Here is a 21,888-nt window from a genome sequence, read left to right as displayed (position 1 = left end):
CCAGACAGTCCTACCTGTTTCAAGCCACTCAAGTGTGTCCATACACATATATGAGCAATGTGTGCATGTGTGTGTCAGTTTGTGAAAGTGTGTGTGATGTACAAGGTCGGGTGTGTCTTCTTGAGTAATATCCTAATTTTAAGAGGATGAAATGCATAGCTGTGTCTCAGGGTTGTACAGTCGTGGCCAAAAGTTTTGAGAATGACACAAATATTAATTTCCAAAGTTTGCTGCTTCTGTGTTTTAGATATTGTCAGATCTTACTATGGAATACTGAAGTATAATTACAAGCATTTCATAAGTTGTCAAAGGCTTGTATTGACAATTACATGAAGTTGATGCAAAGAGTCAATATTTGAAGTGTTGACCCTTGTTCTTCAAAACCTCCAATCTGCCCTGGCTTGCTGTCAATTAACTCTGGGCCACATCCTGACTGATGGCAGCCCATTCTCGCATAATCAATGCTTGGAGTTTGTCAGAATTTGTGGGGTTTTGTTTGTCCACCCTCCTCTTGAGAATTGACCACAAGTTCTCAATGGGATTAAGGTCTGGGGAGTTTCCTGGCCATGGACCCAAAATATTGATGTTCCCCGAGCCACTTAGATATCACTTTTGTCTTATGGCAAGGTGCTCTATCATGCTGTAAAAGTAATTTTTCATCACCAAACTGTTGCTGGATGGTTGGGAGAAGTTGCTCTCGGAGGATGTGATGGTACCATTCTTTATTCATGGCTGTGTTCTTAGGCAAAATTGTGAGTGAGCCCACTCTCTTGGCTGAGAAGCAACCCCACACATGAATGGTCTCAGGATGCTTTACTGTTGGCATGACACAGGACTGATGGTAGCGCTCACCTTGTCTTCTCCGGACAAGCTTTTTTCCGGATGCCCCAAACAATCGGAAAGGGGATTCATCAGAGAAAATGACTTTACCCCAGTCCTCAGCAGTCCAATCCCTGCACCTTTTGCAGAATATCAGTCTGTCCCTGATGTTTTTCCTCGAGAGAAGTGGCTTCTTTGCTGCCCTGCTTGACACCAGGCAATCCTCCAAACATCTTCACCTCACTGTGCGTGCAGATGCACTCACACCTGCCTGCTGCCATTCCTGAGCAAGCTCTGTACTGGTGGTGCCCCAATCCCGCAGCTGAATCAACTTTAGGAGACAGTCCTGGCGCTTGCTGGACTTTCTTGGGCGCCCTGAAGCCTTCTTCACAACAACTGAACCGCTCTCCTTGAAGTTCTTGATGATCTGATAAATGGTTGATTTAGGTGGAATCTTACTGGCAGCAATATCCTTGCCTATGAAGCCCTTTTTGTGCAAAGCAATGATGACAGCCTGTGTTTCCTTGCAGGTAACCATGGTTGACAGAGGAAGAACAATGATTCCAAGCACCACCCTCCTTTTGAAGCTTCCAGTCTGTTATTCAAACTCAATCAGCATGAGAAAGTGATCTCCAGCCTTGTCCTCGTCAACACTCACACCTGTGTTAACGAGAGAATCACTGACATGTCAGCTGGTCCTTTTGTGGCAGGGCTGAAATGCAGTGGAAATATTTTGGGGGGGATTCAGTTCATTTGCATGGCAAAGAGGGACTTAAGAGGGAATTAATCTGATCACTCTTCAATATATTCTGGAGTATATGCAAATTACCATCATACAAACTGAGGCAGCCGACTATGTGAAAATTAATGTGTCATTCTCAACTTTTGACCACGACTGTACATTCCAATCACAGGATATTTGACATTTTAGAATAAATAAGACACAGGAAGACGATAGATACAGCAAAGTGCAGTATGATTAAGCCCTTAACCGCATTTTATGGGTGGAGACTTTTTACTCTGTTATAGAACATCGCCAAAAGAGACAGACACACAGTGATACAGAGTGGGGTGGTGATGTCAAAGAGAGGGAGGGGAGGGCAAGAGGACAATTCAAGGAGAGAGAGATGGAAGGAGAGCAGACAGGATATCAGGAAGCCCAAAACCTCCTGGAGGTTTATATGTCACAGGAAACCAGTGACATATAGGAAGGAACAAACAATCGTGCACATGCAAAAACACACACACAGGAATCAAATAAGTCTACCCTTGACTGATTAAACAGTCACACCAGCAGCCAACAAGTGCAATAAGCCTCTAAAATAAACACAAGGCACAATCCTCTCGTTTCAATACCCATTTTTATTATCATATCAACAAACTGCAGCAGTAACAAACAAAAAAAGTTGAGAAGTTAAAATGACATTTCAAGACACAGTCCAAGATGATTATTTAATGTGAAGATACAGTCCCTTCAGATTGTATAACTTCACAGGGCAGATGTTACAGTACTGGCAGAGAAGCAAGAAAACCTGACTCCATATGGAGAACAGCACCTGCTTGGTCAGTCATTAAGGTTTACTGTAGCCGGTTATAACATACACAAATTATGTCAGAGGGAAGTCACAAATTAGCGAAAGTATATGCGTTTTGTATTGGTGTTTCAATTTCACTGGGCCCTCCTGGACATGAGCATTTCTCTGATGTTGTCCTCAGCATCCTTCACAGTGCGCTCCAGGTACGTCTTCTTTTGCTGTAGAGAGGACAAAAAGGACAGATTCAGTCAACCACTCATTTACCCATCATGACCTCAGAGGGATATTTTCCTTTTTCATTTCTGGAGATGGCAGATGTCTTCACAATACTGGGGAACACAAGGAATGGATACATGTCTACACAAAGATGCCTACATACAGAGACACATTCAAAATAGTATTTCCTGAATTTCAAGTGAAATCGATGGGCATACCATTTAAAACGTTCTGTACAAAGAACTATCCAAATATCCACCCCTGGAGCCAGTTTCAATGAAAAGTTACTCTGCACGAAGTTCTAAATGCTGCAGGGAAAAGGCCACATGTGCCATGGACACCTGGTGAGCGAGTCGGAGAATGTGGCCATAAAGGGACATTACAGCACCTTTCACAGATAGTTCAGGATCAATTCGATACACATCCTTGACACCGCAACGCTATAGACCAGGCACATAATTTCTGTTAATATGAATGTATAGGCCTACAGTCAGTCAAGTAATAACAAAGGGTGCTATTCCTACCCAGTCGGTCTTGCTCCACAGAATATATGGGCCTATAACAGAGAATAGGGGGATGTGCACTGCATGACCAAAAGTACGTGGAAATCTCATTCCAAAATCATGGGTATTGATGTGGAGTTGGTCCCCCCGTTGCTGCTATAACAGCCTCTAGGCTTTCCACTAGATGTTGGAACATTGCTGCGGGGACCTGCTTCCATTCAGCCACAAGGGCATTAGTGAGATTGGGCACTGATGTTGGGTGCTTGGGCCTGGCTCGCAGTCGGGAGTTCAAATTCATCCCAAAAGGTGTTCGATGGGGTTGAAGTGAGGGATCTGTGCAGGCCAGTCAAGTTCTTCCACACCGATCTTGATAAACCATTTCTGTATGGACCTCACTTTGTGCACGGGGGCATTGTCATGCTGAAATTGGAAAGGGCCTTCCCCAAACTGTTGCCACAAAGTTGGAAGCACAGAATCATCTAGAATGTAATTGTACAGTGGCGAGAAAAATTATGTTAACCTGTTGAAAATACCTGGATTTCTGCATAAATTGGTAATTTAATTTGATCTGATCTTCAGCTAGGACCCAAAAAGACAAAGTCTGCTTAAACTAATAAAACAAACAATTATACGTTTTCATGTCTTCATTTAACACACCATGTAAACATTCATAGCACACATTGTAAAAAGTATGTCAACCCTTGGATTTAATAACTGGTTGACCCTCGTTTGGCAGCAAGATCCTCAACCAAATGCTTTCTGTAGTTGCGGATCAGACCGGATCAGACGGTCCGGAGGAATTTTGGACCATTCCTCTTTACAAAACTGTTTCAGTTCAGCAATATTCTTGGGATGGCTGGTGTGAACTGCTCTCTTTGGGGTCATGCCACAGCATCTCAGTCGGGTTGAGGTCAGGACTCTGACTGGGCCACTCCAGAAGGCGTATTTTCTTCTGTTGAAGCCATTCTGTTGATTTACTTCTGCGTCTTGGATCATTGTCCTGTTGCATCACCCATCTTCTGTTGAGCTTCAATTGGTGGACAGATAGCCCAACATTCTCCTGCAAATGTTTTGATAAACTTGGGAATTCATTTTTCCGTCAATGATAGCAAGCTGTCCAGGCCCTGAGGCAGCCCCAATCCATGATGCTCACATCACCATACTTTACAGTTGAGATGAGGTTTTGATGTTGGTGTGCTGTGCCTTTTTTTCTCCACACATAGTGTTGTGTGTTCCTTCCAAACAACTCAACTTTAGTTGAAAATATGCCAGTAGTGCTGTGGAACATCCACGTGCAGTTTTGCAAACTTCAGACGTGCAGCAATGTTTTTTTTGGACAGCAGCTTCTTCCGTGAACACCATTCTTGTTTAGTGTTTTACGTATCGTAGACTTGTCAAGAGATGTTAGCATGTTCCTGAGATTTCTGTAAGGCTTTAGCTGACACTCTAGGATTCTTCTTAACCTCATTGAGAATTCTGTGCTGTCCTCTTGCAGTCATCTTTGCAGGATGGCCACTCCTAGGGAGAGTAGCAACAGTGCTGAATTTTCTCCATTTATAGACAATTTGACTTACCGTGGACTGATGAACATCAAGGCTTTTATAAATACTTTTGTAACCCTTTCCAGCTTTATGCAAGTCAACAATTCTTAATCTTAGGTCTTCTGAGTTCTCTTTTGTTCGAGGCATGGTTCACATCCGGCAATGCTTCTTGTGATTAGCAAACTCAAATTTTGTGAGTTTTTTTATAGGGCAAGGCAGCTCTAACCAACGTCTCTAATCTCGTCTCATTGATTGAACTCCAGGTTAGCTGACTCCTGACTCCAACTTTTGGATTAGCCATTAGCCTTTTCCAACCTATACTGTGAGTGTTAAAATAATGTATTCAATATAGACAAGAAAATACAATCATTTGTGTTTTATTAGTTTAAGCACACTGTCTGTCTATTGTTGCGACTTAGATGAAGATCAGATCAAATTTGATGACCAATTTATGCAGACATCCAGGTAATTCCCTTCACCCGAACTAAGGTGCCCGGACCTTACAACCCTAGAGCATTATCCCTCCTCCACCAAACTTTACATTTGGCACTATGCATTGGGGCAGGTAGTGTTCTCCTGGCATCTGCCAAACCCAGATTTGTCTGTCGGACTGCCAGATGGTGAAGCGTGATTCATCACTCCAGAGGACATTTCCACTGCTCCAGAGTCCAATGGCAGCGAGCTTTACACCACTCCAGCCGACGCTTGGCATTGTGCAGGGTAATCTTAGGCTTGTCTATCAAACATCTCGAGAGACCTGAAAAAAACTGTGCAGCGATGCTCCCCATCCAACCTGGCAGAGCTTGAGAGGATCTGCAGAGAAGAATGCGGGACACTCCAACATTTTTGCTTTGTCATTATGGGGTATTTTGTAGATCGATGATGGAAAAAAAATCTATTTAATCAATTTTAGAATAAGGTTGTAACAAAATATGGAAAAAGTTTCCGAATGCACTGTGTATAATGTTCCTTGTCAAAACATGTTAAGTCCCATATCTAAGGCAACATATGTGCCCTCTCACCAGTGTGGAATGCAGGCAAAGTTGAACCTTTTGTTTATTCACAGATTTATGTTACGGTCAAAAACTAACATAGCCGAGTGATGAAGCCCAAGGGGCCATCCCATTAAACAAGAATTATTAGGGACGCCCTATTGACCTCAAACAGGCAGTGTCATGGAGTCAATATACCCTCATCTAATGTTGAGCTTATGGAATCAATGCTGGTCCTCTTGCATTTATGTGGGTGGCTGTCAGGTCAGTGAGTCTTGTTGTACAGTGCATGGATTTTCACTGAGTCGTAGCTGAACGACAACATAGATAATATAGAGCTGGCTGGGTTTTCCGTGCATTAGCAGGACAGAGCAGCTACATCTGGTAAGACGAGGGGCAGGGGTGCGTGTCTATTTGTCAATAACTGGTGCGCAATGTCTAATATTAAAGAAGTCTCGAGGTATTTTTCGCCTGAGACCGAGTACATCATGATAAATTGTAAACCACACCATCTACCGAGAGAGTTCTCATCTATATTATTCGTAGTTGTCTATTTACCACCACAAACCGATGCTGGCACTAGGACTAGGACCAGCATGTTAAATGTGCAACCAGAGAGGAATAAAACAAAAAACTTTAGACCACCTTTACTCCACACACAGAGACAACAACAAAGCTCTCCCTTGCCCTCCATTTGGCAAATCTGACCATAACAAAACTAAAGAAGGGAGTACCAGTGACTCGCTCAATACGGAAGTGGTCAGATGACGGGGATGCTACGCTACAGGACTGGAATATGTTTCCGGGATTCATCCAATGGCATTGAGGAGTATACCACCTCAGTCACCGGCTTCATCAATGAGTGCATCGACGACGTCATCCCCACAGTGACCGTAAGTACATATCCCAACCAGAAGCCATGGATTTACAAGCAACATCCGAACCGAGCTAAAGGCTAAAGCCGCCGCTTCAAGGAGCTGGACACTAAACTGGACGCTTATAAGAAATCCCGCTATGCCCTCAGACGAACCATAAAAACAGGCAAAGCGTCAATATAGGACTAAGATTGAATCCTACTACACTGGTACTGATGCTCGTCGGATGTGGCAGGGATTGCAAACTATTACGGACAACAAAGGGAAACACAGCCGAGAGCTGCCGAATGACGTGAGCCTACCAGACGAGTTAAATGCCTTTTATGCTCGCTCGAGGCAAGCAACACTGAAGCATGCATGAGAGGACCAGCTGTTCCGGACAACAGTGTGATTACGCTCTCCATGTCTGATGTGAGCAAGACCTTTAAACAGGTTAACATTCACAAAGCTGCGGGGCCAGACTTATTACCAGGACGTGTACTCAAAGCACGCACGGACCAACTGGAAAGTGTCTTCACTGACATTTTCAACCTGTCCCTGGCCAAGTCTGTAATACCTACATGTTTCAAGCAGATCACCATAGTCCCTGTGCCCAAGAAAGGGAAGGTAACCTAAATGACTACCGCCCCATAGCACTCACGTCGGTAGCCATGAAGTGCTCTCAAAGGCTGGTCATGGCTCAAATCAACACCATCATCCCAGAAACCCTAGACCCACTTCAATTTGCATACAACATATCCACAGATGATGCAATGTCAATCGCACTCCACTCTCCCATTTCACACCCAGACAAAAGGAACACCTATGTGAGAAAACTGTTCAATGACTACAGCTCAGCGTTCAATACCATAGTGCCCTCAAAGAGCATCACTAAGCTTAGGACCCTGGGACGAAACCCCCTCTGCAACTGGATCCTGGACTTCCTGACAGTGGTGGTAAGGGTAGGCAGCAACACATGACACACTGATCCTCAACACGGGGACCCCTCAGGGGTGTGTGCTTAGTCCCCTCCTATACACCGTTCACCCACGACTGCCTTGCCAAGCACGACTCCAACACCATCATCAAGTTTGCTGATGACAAAGGTGGTAGGCCAGATCACCAACAATGATGATACAGCCTATAGGGAGGTGGTCAGAGACCTGGCAGTGTGGTGCCAGGACAACAATCTCTCCATGAGCAAGACAAAAGGAGCTGATCGTGGACTACAGGAAAAGGAGGGCCAAACAGGCCCCCATTAACATCAACGGGGCTGAAGTGGAGCAGGTCGAGAGTCCAAACACACCAATATAGTCATGAAGAGGGCACGACAACACCTTCTCCCCCCCAGGAGACTGAAAGGATGTGGCATGGGTCCCCAGATCCTCAAAATGTTCTACAGCTGCACCATAGAGAGCATCCTGACCGATTGCATCACCGCCTGGTATGGCTACTGCATGGCATCTGACCACAAGGCGCAACTGAAGGTAGTGCGTACGGCCCAGTACATCACTGGGGCCAAGCTTCCTGCCATCAAGGACCTATATACTAGGCGATGTCTGAGGAAGGTCCAAAAAGTTGTCAAAGACTCCAGTCACTCAAGTCATAGACTGTTCTCTCTGCTACTGCACGCAAGCGGTACCAGAGAACCAAGTCCAGCTCCAAAAGGCTCCTTCAATTTCAAGCCATAAGACTGATGAACAATCAAACAGCCACTTGGACTATTTACATTGCCCTCCCCCATTTTCTTTTACACTGCTGCTACTCACTGTTTATCATCTATGCATAGTCACTTCACCCCTACCTACATGTACAAATTTCCTCGAGTAACCTGTACCCCTCTGCACATTGACTCGGTACCGGTAGCCACTGTACATAGAGGTCAACCGATTATGATTTTTCAACGCCGATACCGATAATTGGAGGACCAAAAAAGCCGATAAAGATTAAATCGGACGATTTTTAAAATGTATTTGTAATAATGACACTTACAACAATACTGAATGAACACTTATTTTAACTTAATATAATACATCAATAAAACAATTTAGCCTCAAATAAATAATGAAAAATGCTCAATTTGGTTTAAATAATGCAAAAACAAAAGGGTTGGAGGAGAAAGTAAAAGCGCAATATGTGCCATGTAGGAAAGCTAACGTTTAAGTTCCTTGCTCAGAACATATGAAAGCTGGTGGTTCCTTTTAACACGAATCCTCAATATTCCCAGGTAAGAAGTTTTAGGTTGTAGTTATTATAGGAATTATAGGACTATTTCTCTCTATACAATTTGTATTTCATTAACCTTTGACTATTGGATGTTCTTCAGGGCACTTTAGTATTGCCAGTGTAACAGTATAGCTTCCGTCCCTCTCCTCGCCGCTACCTGGGCTCGAACCAGGAACACAACGACAACAGCCACCCTCGAAGCAGCGTTACCCATGCAGAGCAAGGGGAACAATCACTCCAAGTCTCAGAGCGAGTGACGTTTGAAACGCTATTAGTGTGCACCCCGTTAACTAGCTAGCCATTTCACCTAGGTTACACCAGCCTCATCTCGGGAGTTGATAGGCTTGAAGTCAGTCATAAACAGCACAATGCTTTAAGCATTGCGAAGAGCTGCTGACAAAACGCACTAAAGTGCTGTTTGAATTAATGCTTATGAGCCTGCTGCTGCCTACCACCGCTCAGTCAAATACTTGTATGCGCAGTCAGATTATATGCAATGCAGGACACGCTGTGTAGTTAACTAGTGATAATGATTGATTGTTTTTTTATAAGATAAGTTTAATGCTAGCTAGCAACTTAACTTACTGCATTCGCGTAACAGGCAGTCTCCTTGTGGATTGCAAAGTTATAGCGTTGGACTAGTTAACTGTAAGGTTGCAAGATTGGATGCTCCGAGCTGACAAGGTGAAAATCTGTCGTTCTGCCCCTGAGCGAGGCAGTTAACCCACCGTTCCTAGGCTGTCATTGAAAATAAGAATGCGTTCCTAACTGACTTGCTTAGTTATATAAAGATTAAATAAAGGTGTAAAAAAATAAATAAAAATAAAAAAATAACAAAAATAGGCCAAATCGGTGTCCAAAAATACCGATTTCCGATTGTTATGAAAACGGCCCTAATTAATCGACCTCTAGTACATACCCTCGTTATTGTTGTTTTGTGTTACTTTTTTACTTTAGTTTATTTAGTAAACTCCATTTCTTGATCTGCATTGTTGGTTAAGGGCTTGTAAGTAAGCATTTATTGGTAAGGTCTACGACCTGTTGTATTCAGCACATGTGACAAATACATTTTTATTTGATATCATTTACATAAGTATTCACACCCCTTATCTATGAAACTCCAAATTGAGCTCAGGCGCATCCAATTTCCTTGGATCATCCTTGAAAATGTCACTACAACTTGGAGTCCACCTGTGGCCAATTAAATTGTTTGGAAATTATTTAGAAAGAAACACACCTGTCTATATAAGGTCCCCACAGTTGACAGTTCATGTCAGAGCAGAAACTATGCCAAGGAACTGTCTGTAGATCTCCGAGATATAATTGTGATGAGGCATTAAGCTGGGGCAGAATATAAATATGCTTTTCATTGGCAGGGACTGGGAGACTAATAAGGATAGAAGGGAACAATGAATGGAGCAGAACACAGGCAAATCCTTGATGAGAACCTGCTTCAGAGTGCAAATGACATGCTGGGGTGAAGTTTTATGTTCCCAAGTACCCCTTATTTTATAATTATGTATTGTACTGACTCTTGCACAGGCTCGATGTACACTCACTGGACTCTAACCACACACATACTGACACTCCAACACACACACGCATATTGTTGCCACACAGGTTCCTTCACACACGCTGCTGCTACTGTTTAATTATCTATGCAGTCACTATATCCCCTACCTACATGTACAGTGCCTTGCGAAAGTATTCGGCCCCCTTGAACTTTGCGACCTTTTGCCCCATTTCAGGCTTCAAACATAAAGATATAAAACTGTATTTTTTTGTGAAGAATCAACAACAAGTGGGACACAATCATGAAGTGGAACGACATTTATTGGATATTTCAAACTTTTTTAACAAATCAAAAACTGAAAAATTGGGCGTGCAAAATTATTCAGCCCCTTTACTTTCAGTGCAGCAAACTCTCTCCAGAAGTTCTGTGAGGATCTCTGAATGATCCAATGTTGACCTAAATGACTAATGATGATAAATACAATCCACCTGTGTGTAATCAAGTCTCCGTATAAATGCACCTGCACTGTGATAGTCTCAGAGGTCCGTTAAAAGCGCAGAGAGCATCATGAAGAACAAGGAACACACCAGGCAGGTCCGAGATACTGTTGTGAAGAAGTTTAAAGCCGGATTTTGGATACAAAAAGATTTCCAAAGCTTGAAACATCCCAAGGAGCACTGTGCAAGCGATAATATTGAAATGGAAGGAGTATCAGACCACTGCAAACCTACCAAGACCTGGCCGTCCCTCTAAACTTTCAGCTCAAACAAGGAGAAGACTGATCAGAGATGCAGCCAAGAGGCCCATGATCACTCTGGATGAACTGCAGAGATCTACAGCTGAGGTGGGAGACTCTGTCCATAGGACAACAATCAGTCGTATATTGCACAAATCTGGCCATTATGGAAGAGTGGCAAGAAGAAAGATATCCATAAAAAGTGTCGTTTAAAGTTTGCCACAAGCCACCTGGGAGACACACCAAACATGTGGAAGAAGGTGCTCTGGTCAGATGAAACCAAAATTGAACTTTTTGGCAACAATGCAAAATGTTATGTTTGGCGTAAAAGCAACACAGCTCATCACCCTGAACCTATCAACCCCACTGTCAAACATGGTGGTGGCAGCATCATGGTTTGGGCCTGCTTTTCTTCAGCAGGGACAGGGAAGATGGTTAAAATTGATGGGAAGATGGATGGAGCCAAATACAGGACAATTCTGGAAGAAAACCTGATGGAGTCTGCAAAAGACCCGAGACTGGGACAGAGATTTGTCTTCTAACAAGACAATGATCCAAAACATAAAGCAAAATCTACAATGGAATGGTTCAAAAATAAACATATCCATGTGTTAGAATGGCCAAGTCAAAGTTCAGACCGGAATCCAATCGAGAATCTGTGGAAAGAACTGAAAACTGCTGTTCACAAATGCTCTCCATCCAACCTCACTGAGCTCGAGCTGTTTTGCAAGGAGGAATGGGAAAAAATTTCAGTCTCTCGATGTGCAAAACTGATAGAGACATACCCCAAGCGACTTACAGCTGTAATCGCAGCAAAAGGTGGCGCTACAAAGTATTAACTTAAGGGGGCTGAATAATTTTGCACGCCCAATTTTTCAGTTTTTGATTTGTTATGGAATTTAGGCTATTAACCTCTAGCGTCGAGCAATCCCGTATCCGGGAGTGTAATCATAGCCTCAAGCTCATTACCATAACGCAACGTTAACTATTCATGAAAATCGCAAATGAAATGACAGAAATATATTCACTCACAAGCTTAGCCTTTTGTTAACAACACGGTCATCTCAGATTTTCAAAATATGCTTTTCAACCATAGCTACACAAGCATTTAGATAGCTAGCATATAGCATTAAGCCTAGCATTCAGCAGGCAACATTTTCATAAAAACAAGAAAAGCATTCAAATAAAATAATTTACCTTTGAAGAACTTCGGATGTTTTCAATGAGGAGACTCTCAGTTAGATAGCAAATGTTCAGTTTTTCCAAAAAGATTATTTGTGTAGGAGAAATCGCTCCGTTTTGTTCATCACGTTTGGCTAAGAAAAAAACCCTGAAAATTCAGTCATTACAACGCCAAACCTTTTTCCAAATTAACTCCACAATATCGACAGAAACATGGCAAACGTTGTTTAGAATCAATCCTCAAGGTGTTTTTCACATATCTATTCGATGATAAATCATTCGTGGCAGTTGACTTTCTCCTCTGAAGCAAATGGTAAAATGCACGCAGCTGGAGATTACGCAATAATTTCGACGGAGGACACCAAGCGGGCACCTGGTAAATGTAGTCTCTTATGGTCAATCTTCCAATGATATGCCTACAAATACGTCACAATGCTGCAGACACCTTTGGGAAACGACATAAAGTGTAGGCTCAATCCTGGCGCATTCACAGCCATATAAGGAAACATTGGAACACAGCGCCCTCAAAATCTGGGCAATTTCCTGTATGAAATTTCATCTTGGTTTCGCCTGTAGCATCAGTTCTGTGGCACTCACAGACAATGTCTTTGCAGTTTTGGAAACGTCAGAGTGTTTTCTTTCCAAAGCTGCCAATTATATGCATAGTCGAGCATCTTTTCGTGACAAAATATCTTGTTTAAAACGGGAACGTTTTTTTTTTATCCAAAAATTAAAAGAGCGCCCCCTATATCGAAGAAGTTAACAAAATGTGGAATTAGGTCAAAGGGTATGAATACTTTCCGAAGGCATTCTATTTGATTTTGATCACTTTGATGGCACCCCTTTTGATTCGAACAAAAATGTCATACATATTTGCTCATGGTAAAAGTGGTTTTATATCATTTAAAAGCTGTCTTTTTTTTAACCTTTATTTATTTTTCTCACTTTCTTAGGGTGTAGATTAGACCCTATTTTACATCATCCGAGGTGTTTGTGTTGTGACTGCCATTGGTTGAGACACAGCATACTCTTGAATACAGACTGGGTGTCATTTCAAATCATAGATTTCATACAATGGACATTCAGACCACTGCAATTTAGGTGGCACATCATTGAAATTGAAACTTCCAAATAGTTCCACAGATTGCCAGTGGTCCACCCACCATTGAATGTCTGTTCTACTATCGATGTTATTATGATTTCAATAGGTTTCCTATGGATGATTGAGAGTATAATTTAAAACTGATATTCTCGTTCAAGTCAACATTCTCTGATGTATGGACCTCCAACCATCTATGTGTTGCCAGTTAAATGTATTAAAATGGGAATGAAATAGAAATTATCAGCCAAAACATGGCACCCACGCTGTATTCAAGAGCATGTTGTGTCTCAACCGGTGGCGGGAACAACAAACACCTCAGATTATGTAAAATAAGGTCTAAGCTACAACATTTGCGTAAATGAAAAGAAATTACATTGAAGGTTTAAAAAAAATGTTTTAAAAATGTTTAAGAATTTTATTTTAACAAATTGTTTTCAAGAAACTATACAAGAGTTTGCCAACTCTGTTTGTAAGCTTTTAAACTATATAAAACTTTTTGGCATTCAGGTCTAAAAAGTTACTTTTCAGGACCACTTCAACCATGTGCAAATATGTATGGAGATTTGTTCAAATCAAAATGGGTGCGGTCAAAAAGTGATTGAAATCAAATGGAATGACCCCAAAACAAACATTTCCATTTCATATATGGATGCAAATCACATTGGTTCTTTGAACAACAGGAGGTTGCTGCTGAAGTGTTACATGGCTATGTAACCAACATCTACCCACCCTCCCAAACCCCAGGGGTAATAATAATAAATCACCCCTTAATAACCAGTTGAAAAAGAGAAGAACTATAACAGAGGCCGCTGACAGTTGTTTAAAAGACATGTCACCCACCACAGACGAAAGTACAATGACAGTCTGTACAGTGGCCAAAGCAGTGCCTCATTAACGTCATTGTTACTGCAGTCATCACACATACCTGGGTATCATGAGGGGAAGCAGGCCCACTGGAATACTGATGACATCATGTAACCTCATAAATTACCAGTGGAAATTACCAGTGGAACCCCTCTGAGATGAGTTCATGCACAGACACGAGAGAACTTCCAGGCTGGATCTAAATACAGTGTGATTCTAAATACCCATTGGTGACAACCCTGGGCTCCCGAGTGGCACAGCGGTCTAAAGCTCTGCATCTCAGTGTTAGAGGCGTCACGACAGACACCCTGGTTCGAATCCAGGCTGTATCACAACCGGCTGTGATTGGGAGTCCCATAGGGCAGAGAAAAATTGGCCCAGCGTTGGCCGTCATTGTAAATAAGAATTTCTTCTTAAGTGACTTGCTTAGTTAAAAGGTTAAAACATTTAAATTATTTAAATATTTCAATTATTAAAAAATACAAAAATGGGTCTCTCTGTACACAGGTGTGAAAAAAATGAAATGACATCCCAAAGAGTAAAGTGACTCAGGGTCTGAGATGGTGGTCATTCACTGACGGTGGGAAGCAGTTAGCCTTTACAAACAGCGAGCAGTCTTGTTTTTGGCAACAAACGCATATAGAACAAAGAAAACTCTCCAAAAGTTCAAAACCATAAATGTGGTCTGCTATTTGCAGTCTTTCAGCTGACAAGTTATTTGTTTTTGTAGCACTAGCCACACAGTAACCATGGGAAACAGCACAGACTAATGAAACAGAAAATGGCTGGGAGGCATTAGTTGGCAAAAAAAAGGAAAATAACATCTGTTTGACATGCCAGTTTTATTACGAGTGAGTGAGGCTATGACCACAATCCTGTCCCGTAAGAGGGGAACCCTGGGCGTCACTCCAGAGCCACGAGACATAGAGTTGACCAGGGTGAAGTCATGGGCTTGTCTGGGATTACACCACACCATTGGACAAGGCCACATTCAGACCCAGGGCCAGAAACCACACATACAGAGCTTTCAGAAAGTATTCACATGTTTACAAACTAATTAAAAATGAAAAGCTGAAATGTCTTGAGTCAATAAGTATTTAACCCCTTTGTTATGGCAAGCCTAAATACAGTGCATTTGGAAAGTATTCAGACCGGTTGACTTTTTCCCCCATCTTGCTGCGTTACAACCTTATTCTAAAACGTATTAAATTATATACAATTTCCCATCAATCTACACATAGTATCCAATAATGACAAAGCAAATACAAGTTTTTAGAAATGTTTGCAAAGGTATAAAATTGTTTTAAAAATGAAACACCTTATTTACATAAGTATTCAGACACTTAGCTATGACACTCAAAATTGAGCTCAGGTGCATCCTGTTTCCATTGATCATCCCTGATGTTTCTACAACTTGATTGGACATGATTTGGAAAGGCACACATCTGTCTATATAAGGTCCCACAGTTGTCAGAGCAAAAACCAAGCCACGAGGTCGAAGGAATTGTCCATATAGCTCCGAGACAGGGTTGTGTCGAAGCACAAATCTGGGGAAGCATACCAAAACATTTCTGTTTCGGCTCAATTGTTTCGAGCAGGACCACCCAGGTCACCACAGAAGTTAGACTTCCCTTTGTTTGCCTAGAACACAACTGCAGTAGCTCCCTTTGATATCCAAGGCCCAATGGAGCACCTGACAACATCCCTTCCCTGAAATATACAGTTATATTCAACTTTGCACTTGTGTTACATTGAAGAGTGGAAAGGTGCCTATTGATTCAAACCAACTGCTGATTGATATAACAAAGGGATATCCCACTGAACACAATGCTCGTTTCCACAAGGACGGAACTAGGAACTGCTCTTCTGATCGAATGCAGACAAAAGACCACAGTGTGAAACATTAGTTTAAAAATGTAAAAAAGATCCAGCGGACGGCATTCTTTGTGACCAATATTTCCTGTGGTGTATGGGAGTTTTGTCCCCATTGGGCCATGTTCTTGACAGGTCAGGCTGGAAAGTCATTCTGACATGATACATCTCACGCCACAGGTTCAATCAAGGTCTCTTACACTAGTTGTTGGGGTTAATAAACACCATGTTATTTGCATTCCTATGTACTTCAGAAGTAGAGAAATAGGAGTGAAACCCCAACTCAACACCCAGGAAAAGCTATTTGTGTCTGCTGAAACTTGAGTAAGGAACAGCTCTTGGAGTTCCACTTAAAGATGCTTCAGAGAAGTTGTGGGAGTGTTTGTCTCTCTGTCACTTTCTATATCTAAAACACATAGGGGAGAGAATTCCATGCTTGCTGCGCTAAAGAGGTGGTTCTCTCAGTCACTTCCACCATGGCCTGATAACCCAGTGCCACTGTCAAGTTGCTCGAAATAGACAGGGCCATTCACACAGCCAATGACTTCATAAGGGAAGAACACATTTGTATATTTTAGAAGTGAATAATATATTATTTGCACCATTTGTATTTGGCAAGCATGAGATGCCTGTTTTTTCAGATATCCGTTTCAACCCAATATAAAAATGCCCTTAAGCCATCATTCATTTGGTCTCAAATATGAATAGCATACATGGTACAGAAAATGTTACAGGTGGAGACTGCAGAGAGAAAACAAACATCTGTTTCTGATTTTTTTAAAGAGCGGCTGTGGAAGGAATGCAATAACTGGTTTTAGGACACACAGTGTATTGACTACAACATCTACAGTAGGGTTTGGGTCAATTCAGAAAGTGACTAGAAATTCAATTCACGAGTTGCATTTCAATTCACTTCCTTAACTGAGGGAATGTAAAAGTGAATAGATCCCAACACTGATCTACAGGAAGTCTTAAGCCTTTGAAATATTCAAAAGTGTCTGTGCACACATAGGCGGCAGGTAGCCTAGTTGTTAGAACGTTGGGCCAGTAACTGAAAGGTTCGTGGATCAAATCCCCGAGCTGATTGTAAAATAAGATTTTGTTCTTGCCTAGTTAAATTTTAAAAATTAAAAATCTGCGCCAATATTACTGCATACCTCAAGCTCCTTAATTTTCTCATCTGCTGTCTTCTGTTTGTAAGTCAGCTGTGTGTTGATATCTTCTTTAGACTGCAAGATGAACCTGAGAGAGCGAGACACAGAGAGGAGAGCATTAAGTCAGTGTGTGAGGTGTCTCAAAAACCCAACCCTAGGCAACAGCAGAGACTAGGGTCTGGTTTGTTTCAATGACGGACTCTTTTAGCATAGAGCAGGGGTCTCCAACAGGTCAATCGCAAGCTACCAGTAGCTCGCAGCCCACATAGGAGTAGCTCGCCAAACAACTCAGAAAGTACATGCAATATTTCATGTTTTCTACTGCAAACTGTCATAAACAAATCTCACAAGTATCAGACACCACAAGCTCTATTGGCGTAAAAAGACAAACATAATACAATATCTGCCAATTAATTTCCAGCAATATAGCCTGTCTGTGTGGTGCATGCGTTTCTCTATCACTGTGCGTGTAACAGAAATACTTTCCCCAAAACCTTTTCAATTAAATGTTAAGTGCAAAGTAGGCTTACCTGGCAGAAGTATATCATGAGTAAGTATATAATTTGTATCTACCATGTTATTTGCTAACTGACATGAAATGAGCAGCAGCCGTACAGAACCATTGCTAGACCGGCACATTTCTTTCTCACTCGCTAGATGCACAATTAAAAGGCCCAGATGCGCAATTAAAGGGGAATTACGCACACAAACACCTAAAAAAAATGGTATTCTAATGTGATTTAAGCATTGACAGAAATCAATATTTGGTGGAATAACCATGATTTTCAATCACAGCTTTCATGTGTCTTGGCATGCTCTCCACCAGTCTTTCACATTGATGTTGGATGACTTCATGCAACTCCTGGCGCAAAAATTCAAGCAGCTCGGCTTTGTTTGATGGCTTGTGACCAACCATCTTCCTCTTGATCACATTCCAGAGGTTTCAATAGGGTTCAGGTCTGGAGATTGGGCTGGCCATAACAGGGTCTTGATCTGGTGGTCCTCCATCCACACCTTGATTGACGTGGCTGTGTGGCATGGAGCATTGTCCTACTGGAAAAACCCTAGATGCCTCGTTTGCGTCAACTGTCCAACGCATACAATGACATTCAAGACGATTCTGTGCTTCCGACTTTGTGCTTCCGACTTTCCCTTTCCTGTTCCAGCATGACAATGCCCCCGTGCACAACACAAGGTCCATAGAGAAATGGTTTGTCCAGATCGGTGTGGAAGAACTTAACAGAGCTCTGATCTCAACCCCATCAAATACCTTTGGGATGAATTGGAATGCCAACTGCGAGCCAGGCCTAATCGCCCAACATCAGTGCCCGACCTCACTAATGCTCATTGCTGAACGGAAGCAAGTCCCCGCAGCAATGTTCCAACATCTAGTAGAAAGCCTTCCCGGAAGAGTGGGGGCTGTTATAGCAGCAAAGGGGGGGACCAACTCCATAATAAATACTATGATTTGTAATGACATTCGACGAGCAGGTGTCCACATACTTTTGGTCATGCAGTGTATGCTTTGATTTCTAAGACATTCTAAGGTTTGTATCATTCACAACTAAAGTTCCCAAATGACAAAATCTAGCATATAGGACCTGTTTCAAATTATCCCTTTTACACTCACTTCATATGCGCACTCGCTCCATAAATGGTAAAAATATAATTTCTATTTCATTCAGCTGTGTTCAATTATATTCTTCTTACTATTAAATCATAATATAAAATAATGTCACGGGACTGATAATAATATCTTGTCAGCTAAATGAACAAGCCAACCTATGGCAATGAACATAGACAGATAACTAACATAACATTGGGCTCCTGAGTGGCGCAGCAGTCTAAGGCACTGCAACTCGCTTTATCACAACCGGCCGTGATTGGGAGCCCCATAGGGCAGCACATAATTGGCCCGAATTTGTTCATAATTGGCTTGCCTAGTTAAATAAATGTTAAATAAATAAAATATATATATATGTATAAAAAAAACTAATTCTGTTCTTCTGAAATACATTTTCTTTATATCATGTTTCTTTAGAACTGACTAAAATAAATAATGGATTTATAGTGATGTGTATATTTGGCATGACGGCAGTATTTTGCATGACAATAACTAGCTGACAATTTCATGCCCGCCACAGGCCTAGTTGGGGTTGCAAGAATTTTCAGATATGAAAATGGGGTTGTGGGCAAAAAAGTTTGGGAACCCCTGCATTAGAGTATATGACAAGATGAACAGTCATCTACAACAGTGGTTCCCAAACGGTGGGGCTTGCCCCCTAGAATTGCAAGAAAATATGTTTTTAAACTGCAAAATTTTCTTTGCACCCCATGACAAAATGTGTAGAATTGAAGGAAATCAGCTTTTAACCTGTAAAATTCTCTCCACCATCAAGAGTGATTTAAACAGTTTGTGTCATAAACAGTGCTTGTCCCCATTTGAAATAGACATGGTGAGTTTTATAACAATAAAAATATATAACATTTAATGTTGTTACTCTTAACTATTTATAACAAATGTTACATATATATGTATCTGTTATAATTCATATATAGGCTACATGAATACATACATAAGGACTACCTATGTTTCTTCATGGGAAGTGTTCTATTAGTGAAATCCAATAGTAAACAGACAGAGAAAACTACTCACATGCGTCCTACTCCTTCATACATGCGGGTGTTGTCTGGTAGGGTTTTTATTTCTGCATGTGTCAGGTTGGCATGTTTCTTCATGCGAGTGAGCTGGTCGATCTGAAGATCTGCCAGTTTCGCCTTTTGTTGTGTGTCAATCATTTTCGATTGCAGCTCTGCAAAGGCCTGCATGAACAAATATGACAGCATTATTTCAAAATTCAAAAATCAGACCTGCGTTTCTATAAAAATACATATCTGAAATCGCTTGAACAGTGCTCGGTGGGTGGGGTTTACACTTTCAGGACTTTTCTATTGCACTAGGCAAGCTCAAGACTAGCAGAGTTTTAGTAAGTATTTGAAATGATGGCAAATAGTGAACCGAGGTCTGGTCAAAATGATCCCATTGTCCTATCACTGAGGAACCATCTCTGCTCATTATAGCTAGCGTTAGTTAGCAGGCTAGCTATAACAGCCTTGTGCTTTGACTTGTTTTAGTTTTGTTTGACTAGTTAGGTCTAATATTGGCTGATGAAAATGTAAGTGATGACTGATCGTGTCAAATCTTTCATCTAGCTAGTATATACACACTGTTGCTAGATAGCTAACCCAACTGCCACGAGCTAGCTAACTAGCTGACAGCGCATGAATTCAGAAACTAACGTTAGCGCACAAGCCATGCAGCATGACTCAATCACATCTTAACGCTTTGATATAAATAACACATACATTTTTGGTAAACTGTTTAATCATTTCCCCGTTACACTTAACTTATTAGACCATTGTATTTGATAGAAAGAATGAAAAGAGGATTAAATTATTTACCTTCTTCAGCTCTAAATCTATGGGGGCCGCCATGTTGAACACGAGAACGTAACAACGAACCACGCCCATAAAAGTAGCTTACAGTTTCTGCCTTGTTCAGCCCGCCCAGAGACGTACTTTTACCATACATCATTTTATTTGACAAATGGATTTCTGAAAAACATTTGGTTTAATGATTATGGCTGGTATAATATCATATTTTGCCAGCATCATCAAAGCTGTAATACATGTTCTCTGTATGTGAGAGTACTATGGCCTCTACCTTTATGGTATACACATATTTAGCGGATGTACCGAAATGATTATGTTTCTTGCTCCAATTATGTAGTAATATCTAAAAATACAAGCAAATCTAAAAAGTAAAATAATGGAATTAATTTTAATTTAAATATTAGGATGAGCCAGAATATGTGCAACACTTTTTCCACATTTTGTTACGTTTACAGCCTTATTCTAAAATAGATTAAAACGTTTTTCTACACACAATACCCCATAATAAGAAAGCACTTAGCTTTTAATTAGCAAATTTCTAAAATAAAAAATTTATTAAAATAAAAAATAAAAGTATTCAGATCATTTACTCAGTACTTTGTTGAATCACCTTTGGCAGCGATTACAGCCTGGACTCTTCTTGGGTATGACGCTACAAGCTTGGCACACCTGTATTTGGGAATCTTCTCCCATTCTTCTCTGAAGACCCTCTCAAGCTCAAGTCAGGTTGGAAGGGGAGCGTCGCTGTACAGCTATTTTCAGGTCTCTCTAGAGATGTTAGATCGAATTCAAGTCCGGGCTCTGGCTGGGCCACTTAAGGACATTCAGAGACTTGTCCCGAAGACACTCCTGCTTTGTCTTGGCTGTGTGCTTAGGGTCGTTGTCCTGTTGGAAGGTTAACCTTTGCCCCAGTCTGAGGTCCTGAGGGCACTGGAGCAGGTTTCATCAAGGAGCTCTCTGTACTTTGCTCCATTCATCATTCCCTCGATCCTGACTAGTCTCCCAGTCCCTGCCGCTGAAAAACATCCCCACAGCATGATTCTGCCACCACCATGCTTCACCGTAGGGATGGTGCCAGGTTTCCTCCAGACAGACGTGACACTTGGCATTCAGGCTAAAGAGTTCAATCTTGGTTTCATCAGAACAAAGAATCTTGTTTCTCATTGTTTGAGAGTTCTTTAGGTGCCTTTTGTGGGAGCGGGCTGTCATGTGCATTTGACTGAGGAGTGGCATCTGCCTGACCACTTTTCCATAAAGGCTTGATTAGTGGAGTGCTGCAGAGATGGTTGTCCTTCTGTAAGGTTCTCCCATCTCCACAGAGGAACT

General features: G+C 41.6%; 1 protein-coding gene across 1 annotated transcript; it reads right to left on the bottom strand.

Annotated features, from left to right (window-relative positions):
• Window positions 1–2,163: 2,163 nt before the first annotated feature.
• Window positions 2,164–20,660, bottom strand: pfdn1 (prefoldin subunit 1). The gene is made up of 4 exons (XM_064978663.1): window positions 20,572–20,660; window positions 19,766–19,932; window positions 17,113–17,197; window positions 2,164–2,572 (listed from the first exon to the last, which is right to left on the bottom strand). The coding sequence occupies exons 1-4, from the start codon at window positions 20,638–20,640 to the stop codon at window positions 2,489–2,491; spliced, it is 405 nt and encodes a 134-aa protein (XP_064834735.1). The 5' UTR covers window positions 20,641–20,660; the 3' UTR covers window positions 2,164–2,488.
• Window positions 20,661–21,888: the final 1,228 nt, after the last annotated feature.

The sequence above is a fragment of the Oncorhynchus masou genome, chromosome 11 (genome assembly GCF_036934945.1).
Source record: "Oncorhynchus masou masou isolate Uvic2021 chromosome 11, UVic_Omas_1.1, whole genome shotgun sequence".
Taxonomy (NCBI): domain Eukaryota; kingdom Metazoa; phylum Chordata; class Actinopteri; order Salmoniformes; family Salmonidae; genus Oncorhynchus; species Oncorhynchus masou.
The sequence above is the reverse complement of the archived record's forward strand: the minus strand, read 5'-3'. Positions and strand labels throughout refer to the sequence as shown.